The 25,518-nt window shown below is 54.2% G+C and overlaps 1 protein-coding gene across 2 annotated transcripts; it reads left to right on the forward strand.

Annotated features, from left to right (window-relative positions):
* The first annotated feature begins 366 nt into the window (after nucleotides 1-366).
* Nucleotides 367-23,472, forward strand: RFX1 (regulatory factor X1). Of its 2 annotated transcripts, XM_073654351.1 has the most exons (21): nucleotides 367-708; nucleotides 11,480-11,677; nucleotides 11,787-11,893; nucleotides 13,014-13,097; nucleotides 13,333-13,419; nucleotides 13,549-13,614; nucleotides 13,722-13,817; nucleotides 16,194-16,282; nucleotides 16,358-16,670; nucleotides 16,761-16,942; nucleotides 17,368-17,487; nucleotides 17,735-17,850; nucleotides 18,056-18,174; nucleotides 18,255-18,355; nucleotides 18,668-18,819; nucleotides 19,260-19,357; nucleotides 19,458-19,607; nucleotides 19,812-20,020; nucleotides 20,103-20,256; nucleotides 22,388-22,433; nucleotides 22,563-23,472. In XM_073654351.1, the coding sequence occupies exons 2-21, from the start codon at nucleotides 11,506-11,508 to the stop codon at nucleotides 22,730-22,732; spliced, it is 2,631 nt and encodes an 876-aa protein (XP_073510452.1). In that variant the 5' UTR covers nucleotides 367-708; nucleotides 11,480-11,505; the 3' UTR covers nucleotides 22,733-23,472. The 2 variants fall into 2 exon arrangements, with proteins under 2 accessions (XP_073510452.1, XP_073510453.1); XM_073654352.1 differs by lacking the exon at nucleotides 13,014-13,097 and having other exon boundaries at nucleotides 368-708.
* The last annotated feature ends 2,046 nt before the right edge of the window (nucleotides 23,473-25,518 follow it).

Below are 25,518 nucleotides of genomic sequence, written 5' to 3' on the forward strand. Positions count from 1 at the left end.
AGACTGTATCATGTACTGAGGGCACCAGAAAAGGAAAGACTATTGGACTTTATAACTAAGTGTAACTATTAGAAGACGTGTACAGCAGAAACTACAACTCCCAGAAGCCACTGCTTTTCACGCATGCGCACCGATAAGTGACAGCTGTCCTCGGCCAGTCACAACATGACAGGAATCCAGCCGCGTCCAATCAGACGCAGGAAAGGAGGCAACAGTATCCATGTGACAGTCGTTACCCAATGACAATCAGCGTACGAATGATGGACAGGTGCTGCACCAATCAGCGCTCGCCATGCCCTGGCGAGTACCGCCTTCTTTTCCTAATAGACGTTTGTTATTTCCTAACCGGGGCTGCGCGTAACGTTGTGATTGACAGATCATCCGACCAATGAGATCGCTCTTCATTTCCCCTTCATTGACGACAAGAAGGGGAGGGACGGTAGCAACAGTTGCCCGGGTGAGGGACGGAGCGGCCATAACCACGGTAGTCGTGGCGACAAGAACCCCGGCAACGGAAATCAACAACAACAACCGCCCCGACAGCCAGGGTTCGGTAACCTTGTTGCATATTCGGTGTATCCGTTACCAGCAGGGTGGGGTCGTTGGTATTTTCCTACCGGGCACTCCCCGGGATCCAGCAGCGGAGAGAAGCCGGAAACCCGCGACAAGTTATCTGAGACAGCGCTGTGACAGCAAAAGAGCCGCTAGGTAGGTGTCCCCGGCAGTGGCGTAAACACCGAAAACCGAGCAACACTCGGTCGTTATGACGACGTCAAACGGTTTGGCCACCCCTCCCCTTTCTAAAATGGCGGCGCCTGGTGCGAGCGGGAGAGGAGCAGGCCGCGCGTCACCATGGAAACCTGAGAAGTAAAGAGGCGGAGCAGTTGTTATGGAGACAACTGTTCGAGCGTTGATTGGCTAACTCTAAGAAAGGGGGCGGAACCTGGCAAGTACTAACTAGCCGCATAATGAAGGGAGGCGGAAGAAACCAATGCATTGACGTGAAATGGTCTCTATGTGTAATGTTTGTGCTCAGGGGACAGGGCAAAGTTCTGTCAGTTATGGAGGTCAGGCTGTGAGACCCCATATGGTGGAAGCATCACCTGTGACCTTACTGTGCAGAGGCTGGTGATGGGGAGGAGGCCACACTGGGGTTTATAGGAATCTGTACAAAAGCATCATAAAGTGAGAGGAACAAAAGTGTATCGTCACCTGAGCCTCCATCATCACCACCGTCACCTCAGCCTCCATCATCACCTCAGCCTCAATCATCACCTCAGCACCGTCACCTGAGCCTCCATCATCACCACCGTCACCTCAGCCTCCATCATCACCTCAGCACCGTCACCTCAGCCTCCATCATCACCACCGTCACCTCAGCCTCCATCATCACCTCAGCACCGTCACCTCAGCCTCCATCATCACCTCAGCACCGTCACCTCTGCCTCCATCATCACCTCAGCCTCCATCATCACCTCAGCCTCCATCATCACCACCGTCACCTCAGCCTCCATCATCACACACAGCACTGTCACCTCAGCCTCCATCATCACACACAGCACCGTCACCTCAGCCTCCATCATCACCACCGTCACCTCAGCCTCCATCATCACCTCAGCACCGTCACCTCAGCCTCCATCATCACACACAGCACCGTCACCTCAGCCTCCATCATCACCACCGTCACCTCAGCCTCCATCATCACCTCAGCACCGTCACCTCAGCCTCCATCATCACCACCGTCACCTCAGCCTCCATCATCACCTCAGCACCGTCACCTCAGCCTCCATCATCACACACAGCACCGTCCCCTCAGCCTCCATCATCACACACAGCACCGTCCCCTCAGCCTCCATCATCACACACAGCACCGTCCCCTCAGCCTCCATCATCACCTCAGCACCGTCACCTCAGCCTCCATCATCACACACAGCACCGTCACCTCAGCCTCCATCATGACACACAGCACCGTCACCTCAGCCTCCATCATCACACACAGCACCGTCACCTGAGCCTCCATCATCACCACCGTCACCTCAGCCTCCATCATCACCACCGTCACCTCAGCCTCCATCATCACACACAGCACCGTCACCTCAGCCTCCATCATCACCTCAGCACTGTCACCTCAGCCTCCATCATCACACACAGCACCGTCACCTCAGCCTCCATCATCACCTCAGCACTGTCACCTCAGCCTCCATCATCACGCACAGCACCGTCACCTGAGCCTCCATCATCACCACCGTCACCTCAGCCTCCATCATCACTTCAGCACCGTCACCTCAGCCTCCATCATCACCTCAGCACCGTCACCTCAGCCTCCATCATCACCTCAGCACCGTCACCTCAGCCTCCATCATCACACACAGCACCGTCACCTCAGCTTCCATCATCACCACCGTCACCTCAGCCTCCATCATCACCTCAGCACCGTCACCTCAGCCTCCATCATCACACACAGCACCGTCACCTCAGCCTCCATCATCACACACAGCACCGTCACCTCAGCCTCCATCATCACCTCAGCACTGTCACCTCAGCCTCCATCATCACACACAGCACCGTCACCTCAGCCTCCATCATCACCACCGTCACCTCAGCCTCCATCATCACCTCAGCACCGTCACCTCAGCCTCCATCATCACACACAGCACCGTCACCTCAGCCTCCATCATCACCACCCTCACCTCAGCCTCCATCATCACCTCAGCACTGTCACCTCAGCCTCCATCATCACCTCAGCACCGTCACCTCAGCCTCCATCATCACCTCAGCACCGTCACCTCAGCCTCCATCATCACACACAGCACCGTCACCTCAGCCTCCATCATCACCACCGTCACCTCAGCCTCCATCATCACACACAGCACCGTCACCTCAGCCTCCATCATCACACACAGCACCGTCACCTCAGCCTCCATCATCACCTCAGCACTGTCACCTCAGCCTCCATCATCACACACAGCACCGTCACCTGAGCCTCCATAATCACCACCGTCACCTCAGCCTCCATCATCACTTCAGCACCGTCACCTCAGCCTCCATCATCACCTCAGCACCGTCACCTCAGCCTCCATCATCACACACAGCACCGTCACCTCAGCCTCCATCATCACCACCGTCACCTCAGCCTCCATCATCACCTCAGCACCGTCACCTCAGCCTCCATCATCACCACCGTCACCTCAGCCTCCATCATCACCTCAGCACCGTCACCTCAGCCTCCATCATCACACACAGCACCGTCACCTCAGCCTCCATCATCACACACAGCACCGTCACCTCAGCCTCCATCATCACCTCAGCACTGTCACCTCAGCCTCCATCATCACACACAGCACCGTCACCTCAGCCTCCATCATCACCACCGACACCTCAGCCTCCATCATCACCACCGTCACCTCAGCCTCCATCATCACCTCAGCACCGTCACCTCAGCCTCCATCATCACACACAGCACCGTCACCTCAGCCTCCATCATCACCACCCTCACCTCAGCCTCCATCATCACCTCAGCACCGTCACCTCAGCCTCCATCATCACACACAGCACCGTCACCTCAGCCTCCATCATCACCTCAGCACCGTCACCTCAGCCTCCATCATCACACACAGCACCGTCACCTCAGCCTCCATCATCACACACAGCACCGTCACCTCAGCCTCCATCATCACCTCAGCACCGTCACCTCAGCCTCCATCATCACCTCAGCACCGTCACCTCAGCCTCCATCATCACCTCAGCACCGTCACCTCAGCCTCCATCATCACCACCCTCACCTCAGCCTCCATCATCACCTCAGCACTGTCACCTCAGCCTCCATCATCACCTCAGCACCGTCACCTCAGCCTCCATCATCACCTCAGCACCGTCACCTCAGCCTCCATCATCACCTCAGCACCGTCACCTCAGCCTCCATCATCACACACAGCACCGTCACCTCAGCCTCCATCATCACCACCGTCACCTCAGCCTCCATCATCACACACAGCACCGTCACCTCAGCCTCCATCATCACACACAGCACCGTCACCTCAGCCTCCATCATCACCTCAGCACTGTCACCTCAGCCTCCATCATCACACACAGCACCGTCACCTGAGCCTCCATAATCACCACCGTCACCTCAGCCTCCATCATCACTTCAGCACCGTCACCTCAGCCTCCATCATCACCTCAGCACCGTCACCTCAGCCTCCATCATCACACACAGCACCGTCACCTCAGCCTCCATCATCACCACCGTCACCTCAGCCTCCATCATCACCTCAGCACCGTCACCTCAGCCTCCATCATCACCACCGTCACCTCAGCCTCCATCATCACCTCAGCACCGTCACCTCAGCCTCCATCATCACACACAGCACCGTCACCTCAGCCTCCATCATCACACACAGCACCGTCACCTCAGCCTCCATCATCACCTCAGCACTGTCACCTCAGCCTCCATCATCACACACAGCACCGTCACCTCAGCCTCCATCATCACCACCGACACCTCAGCCTCCATCATCACCACCGTCACCTCAGCCTCCATCATCACCTCAGCACCGTCACCTCAGCCTCCATCATCACACACAGCACCGTCACCTCAGCCTCCATCATCACCACCCTCACCTCAGCCTCCATCATCACCTCAGCACCGTCACCTCAGCCTCCATCATCACACACAGCACCGTCACCTCAGCCTCCATCATCACCTCAGCACCGTCACCTCAGCCTCCATCATCACACACAGCACCGTCACCTCAGCCTCCATCATCACACACAGCACCGTCACCTCAGCCTCCATCATCACCTCAGCACCGTCACCTCAGCCTCCATCATCACCTCAGCACCGTCACCTCAGCCTCCATCATCACCTCAGCACCGTCACCTCAGCCTCCATCATCACCTCAGCACCGTCACCTCAGCCTCCATCATCACCTCAGCACCGTCACCTCAGCCTCCATCATCACCTCAGCACCGTCACCTCAGCCTCCATCATCACCGTCACCTCAGCCTCCATCATCACCTCAGCACCGTCACCTCAGCCTCCATCATCACCTCAGCACTGTCACCTCAGCCTCCATCATCACCTCAGCACTGTCACCTCAGCCTCCATCAGCACCGTCACCTCAGCCTCCATCATCACCTCAGCACTGTCACCTCAGCCTCCATCAGCACCGTCACCTCAGCCTCCATCATCACCTCAGCACCGTCACCTCAGCCTCCATCATCACCTCAGCACCGTCCCCTCAGCCTCCATCATCACACACAGCACCGTCCCCTCAGCCTCCATCATCACACACAGCACCGTCCCCTCAGCCTCCATCATCACACACAGCACCGTCATCTCAGCCTCCATCATCACACACAGCACCGTCCCCTCAGCCTCCATCATCACACACAGCACCGTCCCCTCAGCCTCCATCATCACACACAGCACCGTCACCTCAGCCTCCATCATCACCTCAGCACCGTCACCTCAGCCTCCATCATCACCTCAGCACCGTCACCTCAGCCTCCATCATCACCTCAGCACCGTCACCTCAGTCTCCATCATCACACACAGCACAGTCACCTCAGCCGCCATCATCACACACTGCACCGTCACCTCAGCCTCCATCAGCACCGTCACCTCAGCCTCCATCATCACCTCAGCACTGTCAACTCAGCCTCCATCAGCACCGTCACCTCAGCACCGTCCCCTCAGCCTCCATCATCACCTCAGCACCGTCACCTCAGCCTCCATCATCACCTCAGCACCGTCCCCTCAGCCTCCATCATCACCTCAGCACCGTCACCTCAGCCTCCATCATCACCTCAGCACCGTCCCCTCAGCCTCCATCATCACACACAGCACCGTCCCCTCAGCCTCCATCATCACACACAGCACCGTCACCTCAGCCTCCATCATCACACACAGCACCGTCACCTCAGCCTCCATCATCACCTCAGCACCGTCACCTCAGCCTCCATCATCACCTCAGCACTGTCACCTCAGCCTCCATCATCACACACAGCACCGTCACCTCAGCCTCCATCATCACACACAGCACCGTCACCTCAGCCTCCATCATCACACACAGCACCGTCACCTCAGCCTCCATCATCACCACCGTCACCTCAGCCTCCATCATCACTTCAGCACCGTCACCTCAGCCTCCATCATCACACACAGCACCGTCACCTCAGCCTCCATCATCACCTCAGCACCGTCACCTCAGCCTCCATCATCACCTCAGCACCGTCACCTCAGCCTCCATCATCACCTCAGCACCGTCACCTCAGCCTCCATCATCACCTTAGCACTGTCACCTCAGCCTCCATCATCACCTCAGCACCGTCACCTCAGCCTTCATCATCACACACAGCACCGTCACCACAGCTTCCATCATCACCACCGTCACCTCAGCCTCCATCATCACCACCGTCACCTCAGCCTCCATCATCACACACCGCACCGTCCCCTCAGCCTCCATCATCACACACAGCACCGTCCCCTCAGCCTCCATCATCACACACAGCACCGTCCCCTCAGCCTCCATCATCACCTCAGCACCGTCACCTCAGCCTCCATCATCACCTCAGCACCGTCACCTCAGCCTCCATCATCACACACAGCACAGTCACCTCAGCCGCCATCATCACACACTGCACCGTCACCTCAGCCTCCATCATCACCTCAGCACTGTCAACTCAGCCTCCATCAGCACCGTCACCTCAGCACCGTCCCCTCAGCCTCCATCATCACCTCAGCACCGTCCCCTCAGCCTCCATCATCACACACAGCACCGTCCCCTCAGCCTCCATCATCACACACAGCACCGTCACCTCAGCCTCCATCATCACACACAGCACCGTCACCTCAGCCTCCATCATCACCTCAGCACCGTCACCTCAGCCTCCATCATCACACACAGCACAGTCACCTCAGCCTCCATCATCACACACAGCACCGTCACCTCAGCCTCCATCATCACCTCAGCACCGTCACCTCAGCCTCCATCATCACACACAGCACCGTCCCCTCAGCCTCCATCATCACACACAGCACCGTCCCCTCAGCCTCCATCATCACACACAGCACCGTCCCCTCAGCCTCCATCATCACACACAGCACCGTCACCTCAGCCTCCATCATCACGCACAGCATCGTCACCTCAGCCTCCATCATCACACAGCACCGTCACCTCAGCCTCCATCATCACACACAGCACCGTCCCCTCAGCCTCCATCATCACCTCAGCACCGTCACCTCAGCCTCCATCATCACACACAGCACCGTCACCTCAGCCTCCATCATCACACACAGCACCGTCACCTCAGCCTCCATCATCACCTCAGCACTGTCACCTCAGCCTCCATCATCACACACAGCACCGTCACCTCAGCCTCCATCATCACACACGGCACCGTCCCCTCAGCCTCCATCATCACACACGGCACCGTCACCTTAGCCTCCATCATCACACACGGCACCGTCACCTCAGCCTCCATCATCACACACGGCACCGTCACCTCAGCCTCCATCATCACACACAGCACCGTCACCTCAGCCTCCATCATCACACACAGCACCGTCCCCTCAGCCTCCATCATCACACACAGCACCGTCCCCTCAGCCTCCATCATCACACACAGCACCGTCACCTCAGCCTCCATCATCGCCTCAGCACCGTCACCTCAGCCTCCATCATCACCTCAGCACCGTCACCTCAGCCTCCATCATCACACAGCACCGTTACCTCAGCCTCCATCATCACACACAGCACCGTCACCTCAGCCTCCATCATCACCACCGTCACCTCAGCCTCCATCATCACCACCGTCACCTCAGCCTCCATCATCACACACAGCACCGACACCTCAGCCTCCATCATCACCTCAGCCTCCATAATCACACACAGCACCGTCACCTCAGCCTCCATCATCACACACAGAACCGTCACCTCAGCCTCCATCATCACACACAGCACCGTCACCTCAGCCTCCATCATCACACACAGCACCGTCACCTCAGCCTCCATCATCACACACAGCACCGTCACCTCAGCCTCCATAATCTCCTCAGCACTGTCACCTCAGCGTCCATCATCACACAGCACCGTCCCCTCAGCCTCCGTCACACACAGCACCGTCACCTCAGCCTCCATCAGCACCGTCACCTCAGCCTCCATAATCACCTCAGCACCGTCACCTCAGCCTCCATCATCACACACAACACCGTCACCTCAGCCTCCATCATCACACACAGCACCGTCACCTCAGCCTCCATCATCACACACAGCACCGTCACCTCAGCCTCCATCATCACACACAGCACCGTCACCTCAGCCTCCATCAGCACCGTCACCTCAGCCTCCATCATCACACACGGCACCGTCACCTCAGCCTCCATCATCACACACGGCACCGTCACCTCAGCCTCCATCATCACACACAGCGCCGTCACCTCAGCCTCCATCATCACACACGGCACCGTCACCTCAGCCTCCATCATCACACATGGCACCGTCACCTCAGCCTCCATCATCACACACAGCACCGTCACCTCAGCCTCCATCATCACACACGGCACCGTCACCTCAACCTCCATCATCACACACAGCACCGTCCCCTCAGCCTCCATCATCACACACAGCACCGTCCCCTCAGCCTCCATCATCACACACAGCACCGTCCCCTCAGCCTCCATCATCACACACAGCACCGTCCCCTCAGCCTCCATCATCACACACAGCACCGTCCCCTCAGCCTCCATCATCTCCTCAGCACCGTCACCTCAGCCTCCATCATCACCTCAGCACCGTCACCTCAGCCTCCATCATCACCTCAGCACCGTCACCTCAGCCTCCATCATCACACACAGCACCGTCACCTCAGCCTCCATCATCACACACGGCACCGTCACCTCAGCCTCCATCATCACACACGGCACCGTCACCTCAGCCTCCATCATCACACACGGCACCGTCACCTCAGCCTCCATCATCACACACGGCACCGTCACCTCAGCCTCCATCATCACACACGGCACCGTCACCTCAGCCTCCATCATCACACACGGTACCGTCACCTCAGCCTCCATCATCACACACGGCACCGTCACCTCAGCCTCCATCATCACACACGGCACCGTCACCTCAGCCTCCATCATCACACACGGCACCGTCACCTCAGCCTCCATCATCACACACGGCACCGTCACCTCAGCCTCCATCATCACACACGGCACCGTCACCTCAGCCTCCATCATCACACACGGCACCGTCACCTCAGCCTCCATCATCACACAGCACCGTCCCCTCAGCTTCCATCATCACACACGGCACCGTCACCTCAGCCTCCATCATCACCTCAGCACTGTCACCTCAGCCTCCATCATCACCTCAGCACCGTCACTTCAGCCTCCATCATCACACACGACACCGTCACCTCAGCCTCCATCATCACACACAGCACCGTCCCCTCAGCCTCCATCATCACCTCAGCACTGTCACCTCAGCCTCCATCATCACACACGGCACCGTCACCTCAGCCTCCATAATCACACACAGCGCCATCACCTCAGCCTCCATCATCACACACAGCACCGTCCCCTCAGCCTCCATCATCACACAGCACCGTCACCTCAGCCTCCATCATCACACACAGCACCGTCACCTCAGCCTCCATCATCACACACAGCACCGTCACCTCAGCCTCCATCATCACACACAGCACCGTCACCTCAGCCTCCATCATCACACACAGCACCGTCACCTCAGCCTCCATCATCACACAGCACCGTCACCTCAGCCTCCATCATCACCTCAGCACCGTCACCTCAGCCTCCATCATCACCACCGTCACCTCAGCCTCCATCATCACACACAGCACCGTCACCTCAGCCTCCATCATCACACACAGCACCGTCCCCTCAGCCTCCATCATCACACACAGCACCGTCACCTCAGCCTCCATCATCACCTCAGCACCGTCCCCTCAGCCTCCATCATCACACACAGCACTGTCACCTCAGCCTCCATCATCACACACAGCACTGTCACCTCAGCCTCCATCATCACACACGGCACCGTCACCTCAGCCTCCATCATCACACACGGCACCGTCACCTCAGCCTCCATCATCACACACGGCACCGTCACCTCAGCCTCCATCATCACACACGGCACCGTCACCTCAGCCTCCATCATCACACACGGCACCGTCACCTCAGCCTCCATCATCACACACGGTACCGTCACCTCAGCCTCCATCATCACACACGGCACCGTCACCTCAGCCTCCATCATCACACACGGCACCGTCACCTCAGCCTCCATCATCACACACGGCACCGTCACCTCAGCCTCCATCATCACACACGGCACCGTCACCTCAGCCTCCATCATCACACACGGCACCGTCACCTCAGCCTCCATCATCACACACGGCACCGTCACCTCAGCCTCCATCATCACACAGCACCGTCCCCTCAGCTTCCATCATCACACACGGCACCGTCACCTCAGCCTCCATCATCACCTCAGCACTGTCACCTCAGCCTCCATCATCACCTCAGCACCGTCACTTCAGCCTCCATCATCACACACGACACCGTCACCTCAGCCTCCATCATCACACACAGCACCGTCCCCTCAGCCTCCATCATCACCTCAGCACTGTCACCTCAGCCTCCATCATCACACACGGCACCGTCACCTCAGCCTCCATAATCACACACAGCGCCATCACCTCAGCCTCCATCATCACACACAGCACCGTCCCCTCAGCCTCCATCATCACACAGCACCGTCACCTCAGCCTCCATCATCACACACAGCACCGTCACCTCAGCCTCCATCATCACACACAGCACCGTCACCTCAGCCTCCATCATCACACACAGCACCGTCACCTCAGCCTCCATCATCACACACAGCACCGTCACCTCAGCCTCCATCATCACACAGCACCGTCACCTCAGCCTCCATCATCACCTCAGCACCGTCACCTCAGCCTCCATCATCACCACCGTCACCTCAGCCTCCATCATCACACACAGCACCGTCACCTCAGCCTCCATCATCACACACAGCACCGTCCCCTCAGCCTCCATCATCACACACAGCACCGTCACCTCAGCCTCCATCATCACCTCAGCACCGTCCCCTCAGCCTCCATCATCACACACAGCACTGTCACCTCAGCCTCCATCATCACACACAGCACTGTCACCTCAGCCTCCATCATCACACACGGCACCGTCCCCTCAGCCTCCATCATCACACACGGCACCGTCCCCTCAGCCTCCATCATCACACACGGCACCGTCCCCTCAGCCTCCATCATCACACACAGCACCGTCCCCTCAGCCGCTACCTTTTGCCTATACACAGCAGCCAATGAGAACGGGTAGTGCTGCAGTATAAAGCATGGAGGAGCATCTTCAGCTGCACTTCACACTGGAGTAAATAGATCTCATTGTGATGTTTTGTCGTTCCCTCAGAGAGCGTGACTTTCCCACCGGCCACCATGGCTACCCAGGCCTATGTGACTGAGCTCCAGGCGACGCCGCCTTCCTCGGCTCAGAGCGGCCCCCAGCAGTATGTGGCAGAACTTCAGGTGACTCCAGCAGCCCCTAGTGCGCAGTCAGCCGGCCCGCAGACCCCGGTACCGCAGCAGTACATAGTGGTCACGGTCTCCGGTGAGTATGGGTGTGAACACGGCGGCTCAGAAGCATTATGTACAAACATGGCGGTCACGTTGCTCGGATCAGTGCATCAACCATGTACGTTGCCTCTTCTTCCCTACAGATAGCGCCATGAGAGCCAGCGACGGAGAACTTAGCCCCGGAGGGTCCTCCACCGCGCAGACGGGTGTGCCCACCCAGGTGGTGCAGCAGGTGCAGGCAGCACAGCAGGTACCGGCCCCAGGGGGTCAGACACGTCACCTGGAGGGTTTATGTGTACTTAGAGATACTTAGTACTCGGGCTTGATCTCCCCTCCTCTTCAATATCTCTGTTTGCTGTCAGTATATGGAAGCAGCTGTTTACAGTCTGCCCTAGTCCGGCTCACACAACGGCAGTGTGGTACAGTACAGGTGAGAGCTGTCCGTCCTCGTCAGGGTGGTCAGGACAGGTGCATAACCTATGTGTATACTTAAGAGGTGGCCGCAAACAGATCTCAACAATGCTGGACAACCGGGACGCAAAGTGTATGAGAAAGCTGTAGAAATCAGACACAGCCAGCATACTCAGCGTCTGGGCCGTAGGGCTTTATTCTGATGTTCCTCATAGCTCTCAACCTGGAACATTTCTTCATCCTCTCTCCTGCCCTATGGCACTCCTCTGTACCGTAGGCCCCTCCTCTGTACCGTAGACCCCTCCTCTGTACCGTAGACCCCTCCTCTGCCCTGTAGGCTCTTCGTCTGCCCTGTAGGCCCTTCGCCTGCCCTATGGCACTTCTCTGTACCGTAGGCCCCTCCTCTGCCCTGTAGGCCCTTCGTCTACCCTATGGCCCTCCTCTGTACCGTAGGCCCTTCCTCTGCCCAGTAAGGCCCTTCTTCTGCCCTGTAGACCCCTCCTCTGCCCAGTAGGCCCTTCCTCTGCCCTGTAGACCCCTTTTCTGCCCAGTAGGCCCTTCCTCTGCCCTGTAGGCTCTTCGCCTGCCCTATGGCCCTCCTCTGTACCGTAGGCCCTTCCTCTGCCCTGTAGGCCCCTCCTCTTCCCTGTAGGCCCCTCCTCTTCCCTGTAGGCCCCTCCTCTGCCCTGTAGGCCCCTCCTCTGCCCTGTAGGCTCTTCGCCTTCCCTATGGCACTTCTCTGTACCATAGGCCCTTCGTCTGCCCTATGGCCTTCCTCTGCCCTGTAGGCCCTTCCTCTGCCCTGTAGACCCCTCCTCTGCCCAGTAGGCCCTTCCTCTGCCCTGTAGACCCCTCCTCTGCCCAGTAGGCCCTCCTCCCTGGTATTTTCTCCTCCTATTTTGCGCTTTCTGCCATCTCCGCTCATACAGCTAATACTATCCTTTCATCTCCAATCACAGAGGCTGCTGGTACAAGCCAGGGTCCAGCCCAAAGTGACTGCAGTGTCCCCCCTGCAGCTGGCTGGAGCGTCCGTACCCCAGCAAGTATGTCACTGTGCCTCCACCTGCCACCAGTGACGTCGTCCATCATATCATCCACATTTGATAGATTACACGTTGTCCTGTATATACATATATCCTAGAGTCTGTATATACGTACGCTCCATGTATTCCCCGACATCCATCCATAGCATAGTGCTGTCCTGTCCGTGGCACCGGACCATACAGTGCAGTAATGTGACTATCGGACCCTCTGCATTCTCTGTTCCCTCTCCTATAGCGCCTGGTGGTGCAGAGTGCCCCAAAGGCGGCTCAAGTCTCCCTGGCGGTACACACATTACAGCAGCCGGCACACTCGCCCCCAGAGGTAAGTGGCCCCTCATCTATAGTGCATGACCAGTCCCTTATAGCGCCCCACAGAAGTAATACTCTAAGCATGTCCCCATAGTCTGGAGCGGGGCGAGCGTCTGAGGATGATTCCTGCTTTCTATTACAGAGCGAGAGTGCGGCCCTGAAGACGGCACAGAGCCAGGCCCTGCAGGTGCACAGCGCCCCCCAAGAGGTTGGCTCATAGCACTATATCACCAGTCATTCCCCTGCATGTCTGTATGGGGGGCCTCATCCTGTTATCGGATTATTCTGACGGCGTCCTCTCCTCGTCCTCTCTAGTGCTCCGTAGTGCAGGTGACTCCTCAACCCCAGAAGTCTTCTCCTGTCCATCAGCTTAATGTCCAGAATCTGCAGCACGTCCAGGGGACTTCAGAGGTATGGATGTGGGGGGGCTTGTGTCCTGGGGAGAATGGTAGGAGCAAGATCTGGGATTTCAAGATCGAGTCTTGCACAAACTGAAGGCGACCTAAGATCAGACTTTTGCAGGCTGGGGGTCTCCTCTATGACCTGACCACATGTAGTGGCTGGGGGTCTCCTCTATGACCCGATATGACACATGTACTGGCTGGGGGTCTTCTCTATGACCCGATATAACACATGAACTGGCTGGGGTCTCCTCTATGACCTGAGATGACACATGTACTGGCTGGGGGTCTCCCCTATGACCCGATATGACACATGTACTGGCTGGGGGTCTTCTCTATGACCCGATATGACACATGAACTGGCTGGGGGTCTCCTCTATGACCTGAGATGACACATGTACTGGCTGGGGATCACCCCTATGACCCGATATGACACATTTACTGGCTGGGGGTCTCCTCTATGACCCGATATGACACATGTACTGGCTGGGGGTCTCCTCTATGACCTGAGATGACACATGTACTGGCTGGGGGTCTCCTCTATGACTCGATCTGACACATGTACTGGCTGGGGGTCTCCTCTATGACCCGATATGACACACGTACTGGCTTGGGGTCTTCTCTATGACCCGATATAACACATGTACTGCCTGGGGGTCTCCTCTATGACCCGATATGACACATGAACTGGCTGGGGGTCTCCTCTATGACCTGAGATGACACATGTACTGGCTGGGGGTCTCCCCTATGACCTGAGATGACACATATACTGGCTGGGGGTCTCCTCTATGACAGGATATGACACATGTACTGGCTGGGGGTCTCCTCTATGACCCGATATGACACATGTACTGGCTGGGGGTCTCCTCTATGACCTGAGATGACACATGGACTGGCTGGGGGTCTCCTCTATAACATGAGATGACAGATGTACTGGCTGGGGGTCTCCCTATGACCCGATATGACACATGTACTGGCTGGGGGTCTTCCTATGCCCCGATATGACACATGTACTGGCTGGGGGTCTCCCTATCACTCGATATGACACATGTACTGGCTGGGGGTCTCCTCTATAACATGAGATGACACATGTACTGGCTGGGGTTCTCCCTATGACCCAATATGACACATGTACTGGCTGGGGGTCTTCCTATGCCCCGATATGACACATGTACTGGCTGGGGGTCTCCTCTATAACATGAGATGACACATGTACTGGCTGGGGGTCTCCCTATGACTCGATATGACACATGTACTGGCTGGGGGTCTCCTCTATAACATGAGATGACACATGTACTGGCTGGGGGTCTCCCTATGACCCGATATGACACATGTACTGGCTGGGGGTCTCGTCTATAACATGAGATGACACATGTACTGGCTGGGGGTCTCCCTATGACCCGATATGACACATGTACTGGCTGGTGGTCTCCTATAACATGAGATGACACATGTACTGGCTGGGGGTCTCCCCTATGACCCGATATGACACATGTACTGGCTGGGGGTCTTCTCTATGACCCGATATGACACATGAACTGGCTGGGGGTCTCCTCTATGACCTGAGATGACACATGTACTGGCTTGGGGTCTCCCCTATGACCCGATATGACACATGTACTGGCTGGGGGTCTTCTCTATGACCCGATATGACACATGTACTGGCTGGGGGTCTCCCTATGACCCGATATGACACATGTACTGGCTGGTGGTCTCCTATAACATGAGATGACACATGTACTGGCTGGGGGTCTCCCTATGACCCGATATGACACGTACTGGCTGGGGGTCTCCTCTATAACATAAGATGACACATGTACTGGCTGGGGGGTCTCCCTATGACCCGGTATGACACATGTACTTGCTGAGAGTGGTCAGATCGTGTATCTCCGCTGATGCCTATATGAGCGCTGTTGCTGTGTACAATGATGGCTCCGGCCGGCGCTGTCTCTGTGTAACGCTCTCTTTATTCCTCAGAGCTCAGTCAGACAGTCTCTGTGTAGTTCAGCCATGCTTCAGACAGATCAGGAGGAGCTAGAGATCGCACCCATCCAGCACCCGATCAGCCCGGCACAGACCTGCCTTTGCATGCCTCCTCTGGTGCCAGGGCCCAGCTCCGAGTGGGGGGATCTGTTCCTCTTTATACCTCATCACCTACGTTTCTCCACCCCTCTCGCAGACCACCCAAAGCAAAGAGTCACAGTTCAGAGAGTGCCGCAAGTTTTGCTCTTTGGTGCAGCCCCCACCGCGCTGAAAGTAGGTGTCAGGGTGAAGAGGCCATGATCTGAGGGTCAGAGGAGAGAGTCGCATGGCAGGAGGCAGTGTATATATATATATATATATATCTGTATATTCTGTCCGTCTGATATATTGTCACCAATGTCAGGTCCAGCAGTTATCGCAGGTACAGCACGTCTATCCCGGTCAGGTCCAGTATGTGGAGGCAGGAGACACCACCTATACGACGAGCACCATGTAAGTCCTACGTCTTACACTACCTGGGAGACATTGGAAATCTCCATGTCTTACTCATGTCCATATTTCTTGTAGCCGCTCGGGATCCTTCCCCTATACTGAGACGCCTCTATACAGCCAAGCCACGGGATCCACTTACTATGAATCTCAGAGTGCCACAGGCCAGGTCAGCTCCCCCACATCATCCCCCGCTGTGGCCAACAGTCCCTCAGTCCCCATGTATGTATCTGGAGGACAGATCCTCGCCAACACCACCCCGCCAGGGGCTTCTGGAGGGACCGGAGCCAGTGGAGGGTCGGGATCTGGGACCTATGTTATACAGGGTGGATTTATCATGGGTAACGCCGCTCAGTCCTACTCTCACACCACACGTGCCTCCCCTGCCACGGTAAGAGACCCGTCCGCGCGCTCTCTGGACTCGGGGGTCTCAGTATCTTCCGCCGCCCACCTCATATAACTGTTCTCCCTTTACGAGCAGGTGCAATGGCTGCTGGATAACTACGAGACGGCAGAAGGGGTGAGTCTCCCCAGGAGCACCCTGTACTGCCACTACCTGCTGCACTGCCAGGAGCAGAAGCTGGAGCCCGTGAACGCCGCCTCATTCGGGAAACTCATCCGCTCCGTCTTCATGGGGCTCCGCACCCGGAGGTTGGGGACCAGGTACAGATTATCGCTTCTGTATTATTGAGATATTGTCACAGAAGTGACAGACAGCTGGTCTCCTCCATATGCCTGTCACACCGCACGATCATCAGGTCCTGGCATCATGTGGACATTACACGGACCCCGACCTTACCATTGTACAGACAGTGCCCCCTTCATGGCAGGTGTATTCCCTGATGTCAGCGCCCTGTTCCAGCAGGATCATGCCTCAGACATTGTCAGGACTGGTGGGAGGAACATGATGAAGAGATCAAGGTGACGACTTGTTTCTTAATCCCCCCCCCAGATCTGAATCTGATTCATGGAGGCCACACCTTTCGTCATGTATAGATATCAGGAGATGGGGTACACTGAGGCCCACCGAATCTCACACTGTAATCTTATAACACAGTAACCTCTGTGCATTTTTCTTCTTTTTGCAGAGGAAACTCCAAGTATCATTATTACGGTCTCCGAATTAAAGCCAGCTCCCCCCTCCTGCGCCTGATGGAGGACCAGCAGCACCTTGCCATGCGGCAGCAGCCCTTCTCTCAGAAGCAGAGGTACTCGTACTCCCATACCCCCATCTCTCATCCGACACTAACACAGACCCTGACTCGTCACTGAGGCCTTCTTGGGAGGTGCAACTTTTTGGAGGCCTCGTTGATGCGTGTGCAGCAGTTATGTCCCCTTAGTGGTTATTACCCACCTGATCATCCTCACCTGTCATCATGTGCAGCTCAGACCACCCCCATCATCCATCATGTTAGATATTGTGTCTCCACCCTCACCGTTTTCTGTCAATTCCAGGATGAAACCGATCCAGAAGATGGAGGGACTGAGTAACGGAGTCGGAGGAGTCCAGCAGACGGCTTCTGGCCTCTCTGACATCAGCTCGCAGGTCCAGCAATACCAGCAGTTCCTAGGTAGGTCCCTGTGTTCATTGCCATGTGTTTTTGAGCAAAACCTACCAAGGGCGTGAATACTTCTGCAACATTTTCATTGTTCTTAACATAATAAAGCCCATTCTGCTACCGACATTGGTGAATGATGTGACTGAGGGGCATTGTGTCCTTGTGGGGTCCATTATCAGGGTCGGCACACACCGATTACTCTTGCCTCTCCTCACAGATGCCTCTCGGACACTCCCAGAGTTCGGTGACATAGACCTGCAGGGAAAGCCGCTCCCAGATGGCATCACTTTGGCCGTTATCAAGGCCTTTCAGCTGCTGTACCGTGAGCATTGTGAGGTACCCACCCCCGATACTGATACTCCATCACCGGATAGCTCTGCCCGTCACCGACACGTGACCGCTATTCTGTATCGCAGGCTATCGTGGATGTGGTGGTGAATCTCCAGTTTACCTTGGTAGAGACGCTCTGGAAAACCTTCTGGAGGTTCAACCAGGCGCAGCACAGTGATAACAGCGTGTGAGTAGCGGAGGCGGCTCTCGGCCTTCTCTAGTCATGGCCTCTTCATCATCTTTACGCCTTTCTGTCTCCCTTCCTTGCACTGACAATCTATTCCCAGCCTCCTTGCACCTCTCCGCCTTGTCTCATGGATGTCCGGTTGTCTTTCCTTCCTCAGTCTTTTACCTCCATTGTTGCCTACATCACTCGGTCACTTCATCACGTCTTCTGCTCTTCTGACCTCCCGTCTCTGTGTCCTCCTGTCACTCATCCCTCCACCATTATCTCCTTCTGTCACTTGTCTCTTATTCTCGCCTCTGCCTCCTCTCTCAGAGATGATGAAGCCGAAAAACGTTTGCCCAAGGACAGCCTGGTTCTCCTGTCCAAGTATGAGCCCCTGCTGAAATGGTGCCGAGACTGTGATCATCAGCTGTACCAGGGGCTCGTGGAGACTCTCATCCCAGAAGTCCTGCGCCCCATCCCCAGTGAGTGGTGAAAAGCCTGATGATCGTCTGCAGCGGCTCCTGCTGTGTGCCAGTGTATGGCACATCTGTGCACCATCCCCATGCCCCGCTGAAGTCTAGTAAGAGGTGCCAGGGTTTAGGGCGAAGGTGGCAGACCACAATAACCTATGACTTCATCCTTCTCCACGACTCCCAGAATAATTGCATAATTATGTTTCCATAAAATGTCAGAGCTGAATTTCATTATTCCCAGTCTTGAAAGTCGGGAAAGAGCAGCAGCTGCCACACACACCGGCACCGCTTATCTTTAGGAAGTAGAATTGCGGAGCCACTCGGATGTCGCTCCTGCAGCTGCACCCCCCTCCACCCTGTCCCGATATTCACTACATCACACTACGGAAAGGGGGGAGTACAGGTGAGAAGAGATTGGCTTCATATACTCGTGTACTCCTTTAACCCAGGTGCTTTAACACAAGCCATTCGTAACTTTGCCAAGAGTCTGGAGAGTTGGCTGACCAGCGCGATGATGAATATCCCCGAGGAGATGGTGAGAGTCAAGGTGAGAATAAGACATCAGACACAATGAAAGTCGATCTTGATTGAAGTCCCATATGGTTTCGTAGATCCTCAGGGTCGTCTTCTCTCTTTTGCCACATGAGGTTGGGGCAGCAAGTGCCTTTGCCCAGACTCTGCGCCGCTATACATCACTAAATCACCTGGCGCAGGCGGCTCGGGCAGTGTTGCAGAATACGGCCCAGATCAACCAGATGCTCAGTGACCTCAACCGGGTAGATTTCACCAACGTGCAGGTAAGCGAGATGCCCTTCTGTTGTCACTTTTCTTCCCTTTCTACAACTGAATGCTTTTAAAGGGGTTGTCTCTGCCATGTCGGCTACAATACGGCGTGATGTCGACAGACGTGCAGGCGTAACGTCATTGCCATGTCTAAGTATGGGGAACCAAACAAACAAAAACTGAAATGTGATTGTCTGCTTTGGGTCTCCTCCCCGCAGGAGCAGGCCTCGTGGGTGTGCCGCTGTGCCGACCGGGTGGTCCAGCGCCTGGAGCAGGACTTTAAGCTGACGCTGCAGCAGCAGAGCTCCCTGGAGCAGTGGGCCGTGTGGCTGGACGGAGTCGTCTCCCAGGTGCTGAAGCCTTATCAGGGCAATCCCGGATTTCCCAAAGCTGCAAAACTCTTTCTACTAAAGTGGTCCTTCTACAGGTGGGACACACATCCTGGGGACAGGGGACGGGAGTAAGGATGCGGCACTGATTACCACACATGGTTTTCTGTCCTCCTCCAGCTCTATGGTGATTCGGGACCTCACCCTGCGCAGTGCGGCCAGCTTCGGCTCCTTCCATCTGATTCGCCTCCTATATGATGAGTACATGTACTACCTGATAGAGCATCGCGTGGCTCAGGCCCGAGGAGAGACCCCCATTGCAGTCATGGGGGAGGTGAGTTATGAGTAAAATGACGCCATTTATTTTACCATATAATGTAATATCATTGTGAGCAGAGATTCCAACTTAGTGGTTAAACAGCAGCGATCCAAGCAAGCTTCAGTCGCTGCTGGTAGAGACACATGCCAGCTGTGTAACACAGCCAGCAACTGCTGTTTGCGGAGTGTACTCCGCTCTTGAGCCCGCTCCATAAATGCAAACCCCTGCACACATACTGGTGCATCCATTTATTTATGAGGTTAATACAGTCCTGCTCATCATTATTGGCACCATTGAAGTTTAATACATAAGGTGGAATATCTCCTGAAAAAAATTAATCAAGTGAAACAGTTTTTTGTATAGAGACTCGTGTTAAATACAAAAGAGCAAATGATAAACCAGAATTTAAAACAAAAAACAATAGAAGGGAAACATAGAAAAACCTAAAGCTTGCTGTGACACTGGTATTGGCACCCTTTACATTAATTTAGTATGGAAACACATTTTGACTCGCCTGTGGTAAATCACAAAAGAGATTCACCTGTGATTAATTGTCAGGGGCCCATGTGACAAGAATTAGCCAATGAATGATGACTTCACTGTTTTAAAAAGCCACATGGTAGGCCCTGTTCCTTTATCACAATGGTGAAGACAAAGGAGCTGTCTGAGGACATCAGAACTGCTGTTATTAGCAAACACAAGACTTCCGAAGGGTATAAGGCAATCTCCAAAGACTTAGGTATCCCAGTTTCAACAGTGCGCAGTGATATTAAGAAGTTTGGTAAGCATGGAACCGTCAAGAACCTCCTTGGGCGTGGGGGAAAGAGGAAAGTTGACAAGAGACGTCTTCGAAGGTTGGTGCGAATGGTGGAACACTACGTTAAACATCCAAAGACCTGAAGGCCAACCTGGAACAGACTGGGGTCATGGTATCAACAAGTACCATACACAGCACACTAAACCAAGCAGAGCTTTATGGGCGAAGGCCAAGGAAGAATCCATTGCTGAAAAGACATAAAAAGGAACGACTGATCTTTGCCAAAGAGTACCTTGACAAACCACAATCCTTCTGGGAAAATGTTCTGTGGACAGATGAAACAAAAATAGAGCTTTTTAGCAATGCAAAGCAGCAGTTTGTTTACAGACGGCGGAATGAGGCTTATAAGGAAAAGAACACCTTACCAACAGTTAAGCATGGTGGAGGATCAAGAATGCTGTGGGGTTGCTTTGCTGTGTCTGGTACTGGGGGCCTTGACTGTATCACAGGAATCATGAAATCAGAGAATTATCAAGAGACTTTATAGTGAAATGTCCTACCCAATGTAAGAAAACTTGGTTTGAGTCGAAGATCATGGGTCCTCCAGCAAGACAATGACCGAAAGAACACATCCAAAAATTACACAGGAATGATTGAAAAGACACAGATTAGATATTAGAAAAAACTTTTTGACAGTTAGGGTGATTAATGAGTGGAACAGGCTGCCACGAGAGGTGGTGAGTTCCCCTTCAATGGACGTCTTCAAACAGAGGCTGGACAGACATCTGTCTGAGATGATCTAGTGAATCCTGCTTTGAGCAGGGGGTTGGACCAGATGACCCAGGAGGTCCCCTCCAACTCTACCATTCTATGATTCTATGAAAAAGAAAAAATGGACTGTTTTAAAATGGCCAGCAATGAGTCTCTCAATCCTATTGATAATCTTTGGGATAAGCTGAAATCTGCCATTGGGAAAAAGAATCCTGCAAACATTCAAGAGCTCGAACAAACTGCAAAGGAAGAGTGGGAGAAAATCCCAGCTGAGAAGTGCAAGAAGCTTATAGATGGCTACAAGAAACGTCTGGAGGCTGGCAGCAATGCCAAAGGGTGTGCAACCAAGTAGTAATTAGGGGGGCCTTTATTGCTGCACATGCTGTTTATTCTTTGAAATTGCAAAATGGAAGTTGAAACACAATGTTTTATTGTTGTATTACTTTGGACCACTAATTAAAAAATCCTCAGGATATAACTTTGTACAATATCTGCAGAAATAAATGGAAATGTACCAATCTATGAAAAAAATGAAGGGGTGCCAATAATGGTGAGCAGCATTGTATATGCTTGCCTCCATAGCACTGAAATGCCTTATTATAATCTCTTGTTTTCCAGTTTGCCAATGCCGGGATCTCATCACATCCCATGGATCAAGACAAGGGTAGGTGTTGTGCCAGAAACAGCGCCCCTCTTCTGTCAATGACCTTTATAACAGCCCAATTTGCCATCCATACTTTTTTTCCCCCATAATCTCAGACAATACTGACATTGTCATATTACAACCCCTTAGATGAAGAAGAGGAGGAGGATGATGAGAGTGACGAAGATATCACTCACGAGCTGCCCCTCCACTCCAATGACTCTTCCAACGCCCTTGGATCCGCTTCTCTGGAGCCACCCAGCAAGTTGGCCCGAACCGACGATCAGGGCATCTTTGCCCAAGTCGCCCCTAACACCTAATTAATTAGCCGCAGACTGGCCAAAGATGCTCTGTAACCCATGAATGGGACAGAGCCGGGCGGTCACCTCTGGAATCACTCCAACAATGCACTAAGTATGTGATCACTACCAACAAAGAGAAGGGCCCTTGAGAGCTTGTTACCCCATCTGTGTACACAGACGCAGTGAGAGCTGGCCACCATTGTGAATACCACTTGCAGAGGCTAACGTACCGCGTGCGTGTCTATATGTACATACATAGTCTATCTATACGAGAGACCCCACAGTACCAATTCTCAGTGCCATGACATATATATATAGCAGCTATATATGCAGCAGTCTTATCCCGTATGCTGCTAAAATGTGGGCATGTTGCTGGCCAAATTCAATGATAATCTATAATTCAGGTTTTGGAGCTTTTCAGGTGTTTGGAACTACATAGCCCAGCATGCCTGCCCACTGGGCGTTGTAGTTCCACAACAGCTGCAGAGTGCCTACCGCTGGTGTAAATCTGTAACATGATCTGATTCTACTGCCTTAATCCTTCCCGCTCTCGTCTCGCTCCCTCCTCCCCGGCTTGTACTCCTTACTGTTACCGATGCTGAATATTGTGCTCTTGTCGCAGTGGGACTCCCGCGTGCTCCACCCCACACCATGGCCTTACACGTCTCTTGTCCGTCATTCCCCACGTGGTCCACCCGTCTGTATGAGGGAGAGGAGGCATTGTATTTTGTATAAGCGATATATATAAATCTATATTAGTTTTGTGTCGATAACACGGGAAGGGGAGGAGGGGGAACCACAAGCAAAAACCTTTTCTAACTTTTTGTATTATTTCTAAAATACACAATTAAATTTTTTTTTTTTGCTGTGTTATATAAGTTACACAAGAGCCGTTATTGAAGGGGTTAATGAGGGGTTTCAAGCAGAGTTAGTGTAGATCCAATCACACAGTGGCCGCTGGATGGGGGAGCTGGAGAAACACCTCTTACCTGGCTCTTCTTTTGATTAGCCGCCCTGGGGCGATGTCACTCCACAACTTGTCCTATTCATTGATACCTTCTGTAGCGACTGTGTCAGGTATGATGGTTGCAAAACCAGTGTGCAACAATGAAAAGTTCTTCAAACGGGGGCCCAGTAATCTGATATTTAGGATAGCCCTTAAAGGGAATCGGTCGCCAGGTTTTTGCAACCCCGTCTGAGAGCAGCATGATTTAGGGGCAAAGAGACCCCCGATTTCAGCAATGTGTCGCAGTTTTTATAAAACTGATTTTATCTACCCTTCCGGCGGCAGCCATGGTTCCATGGTTTCCCAGTGAAGTGCCCAAAAAATCAGTTTAGCAACTCCATTGCAGAAATGTTAGCAATTGAAGTATTTGGCACCTAATGCCCATTTGATTTAAAAATAATTAAATCATTATCAGAGAGCTTTCCCTGGGGGCGTGTACTTCTTTCCCCAGTGAGTTGCTGCCTGCTTATGATTGGTCAGCGGCAGAAAGAGGAAGAAGTACACGCCCCCAGTGAAATCTCTCTGGCAATGCCTACTTGAACTTAAAGAAACCCCAACTGTTTAGGTGCTGACTACTATGATTGCTAGTATCTCTGTAACAGATTGGTGAAATATAAAAATAAAAAATATTCTTCTCTGCAGCACCTATTAACATTGTGTGTCCAGCTCAACATGAAACAGTTGATGAAAGGTCCTCTCTGTTCTTCAGCCGTCACATTCGGAGATGTAGCCTCCAGCTCCTTACTTCCTGCTAAGGTCCCTTCAGGCAAAGACATTTCCAGTCTGTGCTTAGAATGGAACATAGACTGGAAGTAAAGTACAGCCCACAATGCAGGAGGCGGGGCTCAGTCCAGTGAATGATGACCTCATATGGGGTGTGGCCAGTACAGCCCACAATGCAGGAGGCGGGGCTCAGTACAGTGAATGATCTCATATGGGGTGTGGCCAGTACAGCCCACAATGCAGGAGGCGGGGCTCGGACCAGTGAATGACCTCATATGGGGTGTGGCCAGTACAGCCCGCAGTGCAGGAGGCGGGGCTCAGCAGTGAATGATGACCTCAGATGGGGTGTGGCCAGTACTGCCCACAATGCAGGAGGCGGGGCTCAGTACAGTGAATGATGACCTCATATGGGGTGTGGCCAGTACAGTCCACAGTGCAGGAGGCGGGGCTCAGCAGTGAATGATGACCTCATATGGGGTGTGGCCAGTACTGCCCGCAATGCAGGAGGCGGGGCTCAGTACAGTGAATGATGACCTCATATGGGGTGTGGCCAGTACAGCCCACAATGCAGGAGGCGGGGCTCAGACCAGTGAATGACCTCATATGGGGTGTGGCCAGTACAGCCCACAATGCAGGAGGCGGGGCTCAGTACAGTGAATGATGACCTCATATGGGGTGTGGCCAGTACTGCCCACAATGCAGGAGGCGGGGCTCAGTACAGTGAATGATGACCTCATATGGGGTGTGGCCAGTACAGTCCACAATGCAGGAGGCGGGGCTCAGTACAGTGAATGATGACCTCATATGGGGTGTGGCCAGTACAGCCCACAATGCAGGAGGCGGGGCTCAGACCAGTGAATGACCTCATGGGATGTGGCCAGTACAGCCCACAATGCAGGAGGCGGGGCTCAGCAGTGAATGATGACCTCATATGGGGTGTGGCCAGTACTGCCCACAATGCAGGAGGCGGGGCTCAGTCCAGTGAATGATGACCTCATATGGGGTGTGGCCAGTACAGCCCACAATGCAGGAGGCGGGGCTCAGACCAGTGAATGACCTCATATGGGGTGTGGCC

This window comes from Phyllobates terribilis, unplaced genomic scaffold (assembly GCF_046119375.1).
Source record: "Phyllobates terribilis strain yellow unplaced genomic scaffold, ASM4611937v1 Scaffold_11__3_contigs__length_659146591, whole genome shotgun sequence".
NCBI lineage: Eukaryota > Metazoa > Chordata > Amphibia > Anura > Dendrobatidae > Phyllobates > Phyllobates terribilis.

Bases quoted from the DNA above. Each gene is read 5' to 3' on its own strand.
- RFX1 (XM_073654351.1), top strand. From the start codon at position 11,506: ATGGCTACCCAGGCCTATGTGACTGAGCTCCAGGCGACGCCGCCTTCC. The intron at 18,175-18,254 runs GTACCCACCCCC...TCTGTATCGCAG, and splicing joins TGTACCGTGAGCATTGTGAG to GCTATCGTGGATGTGGTGGT. The intron at 18,820-19,259 runs GTGAGTGGTGAA...CCTTTAACCCAG, and splicing joins AGTCCTGCGCCCCATCCCCA to GTGCTTTAACACAAGCCATT.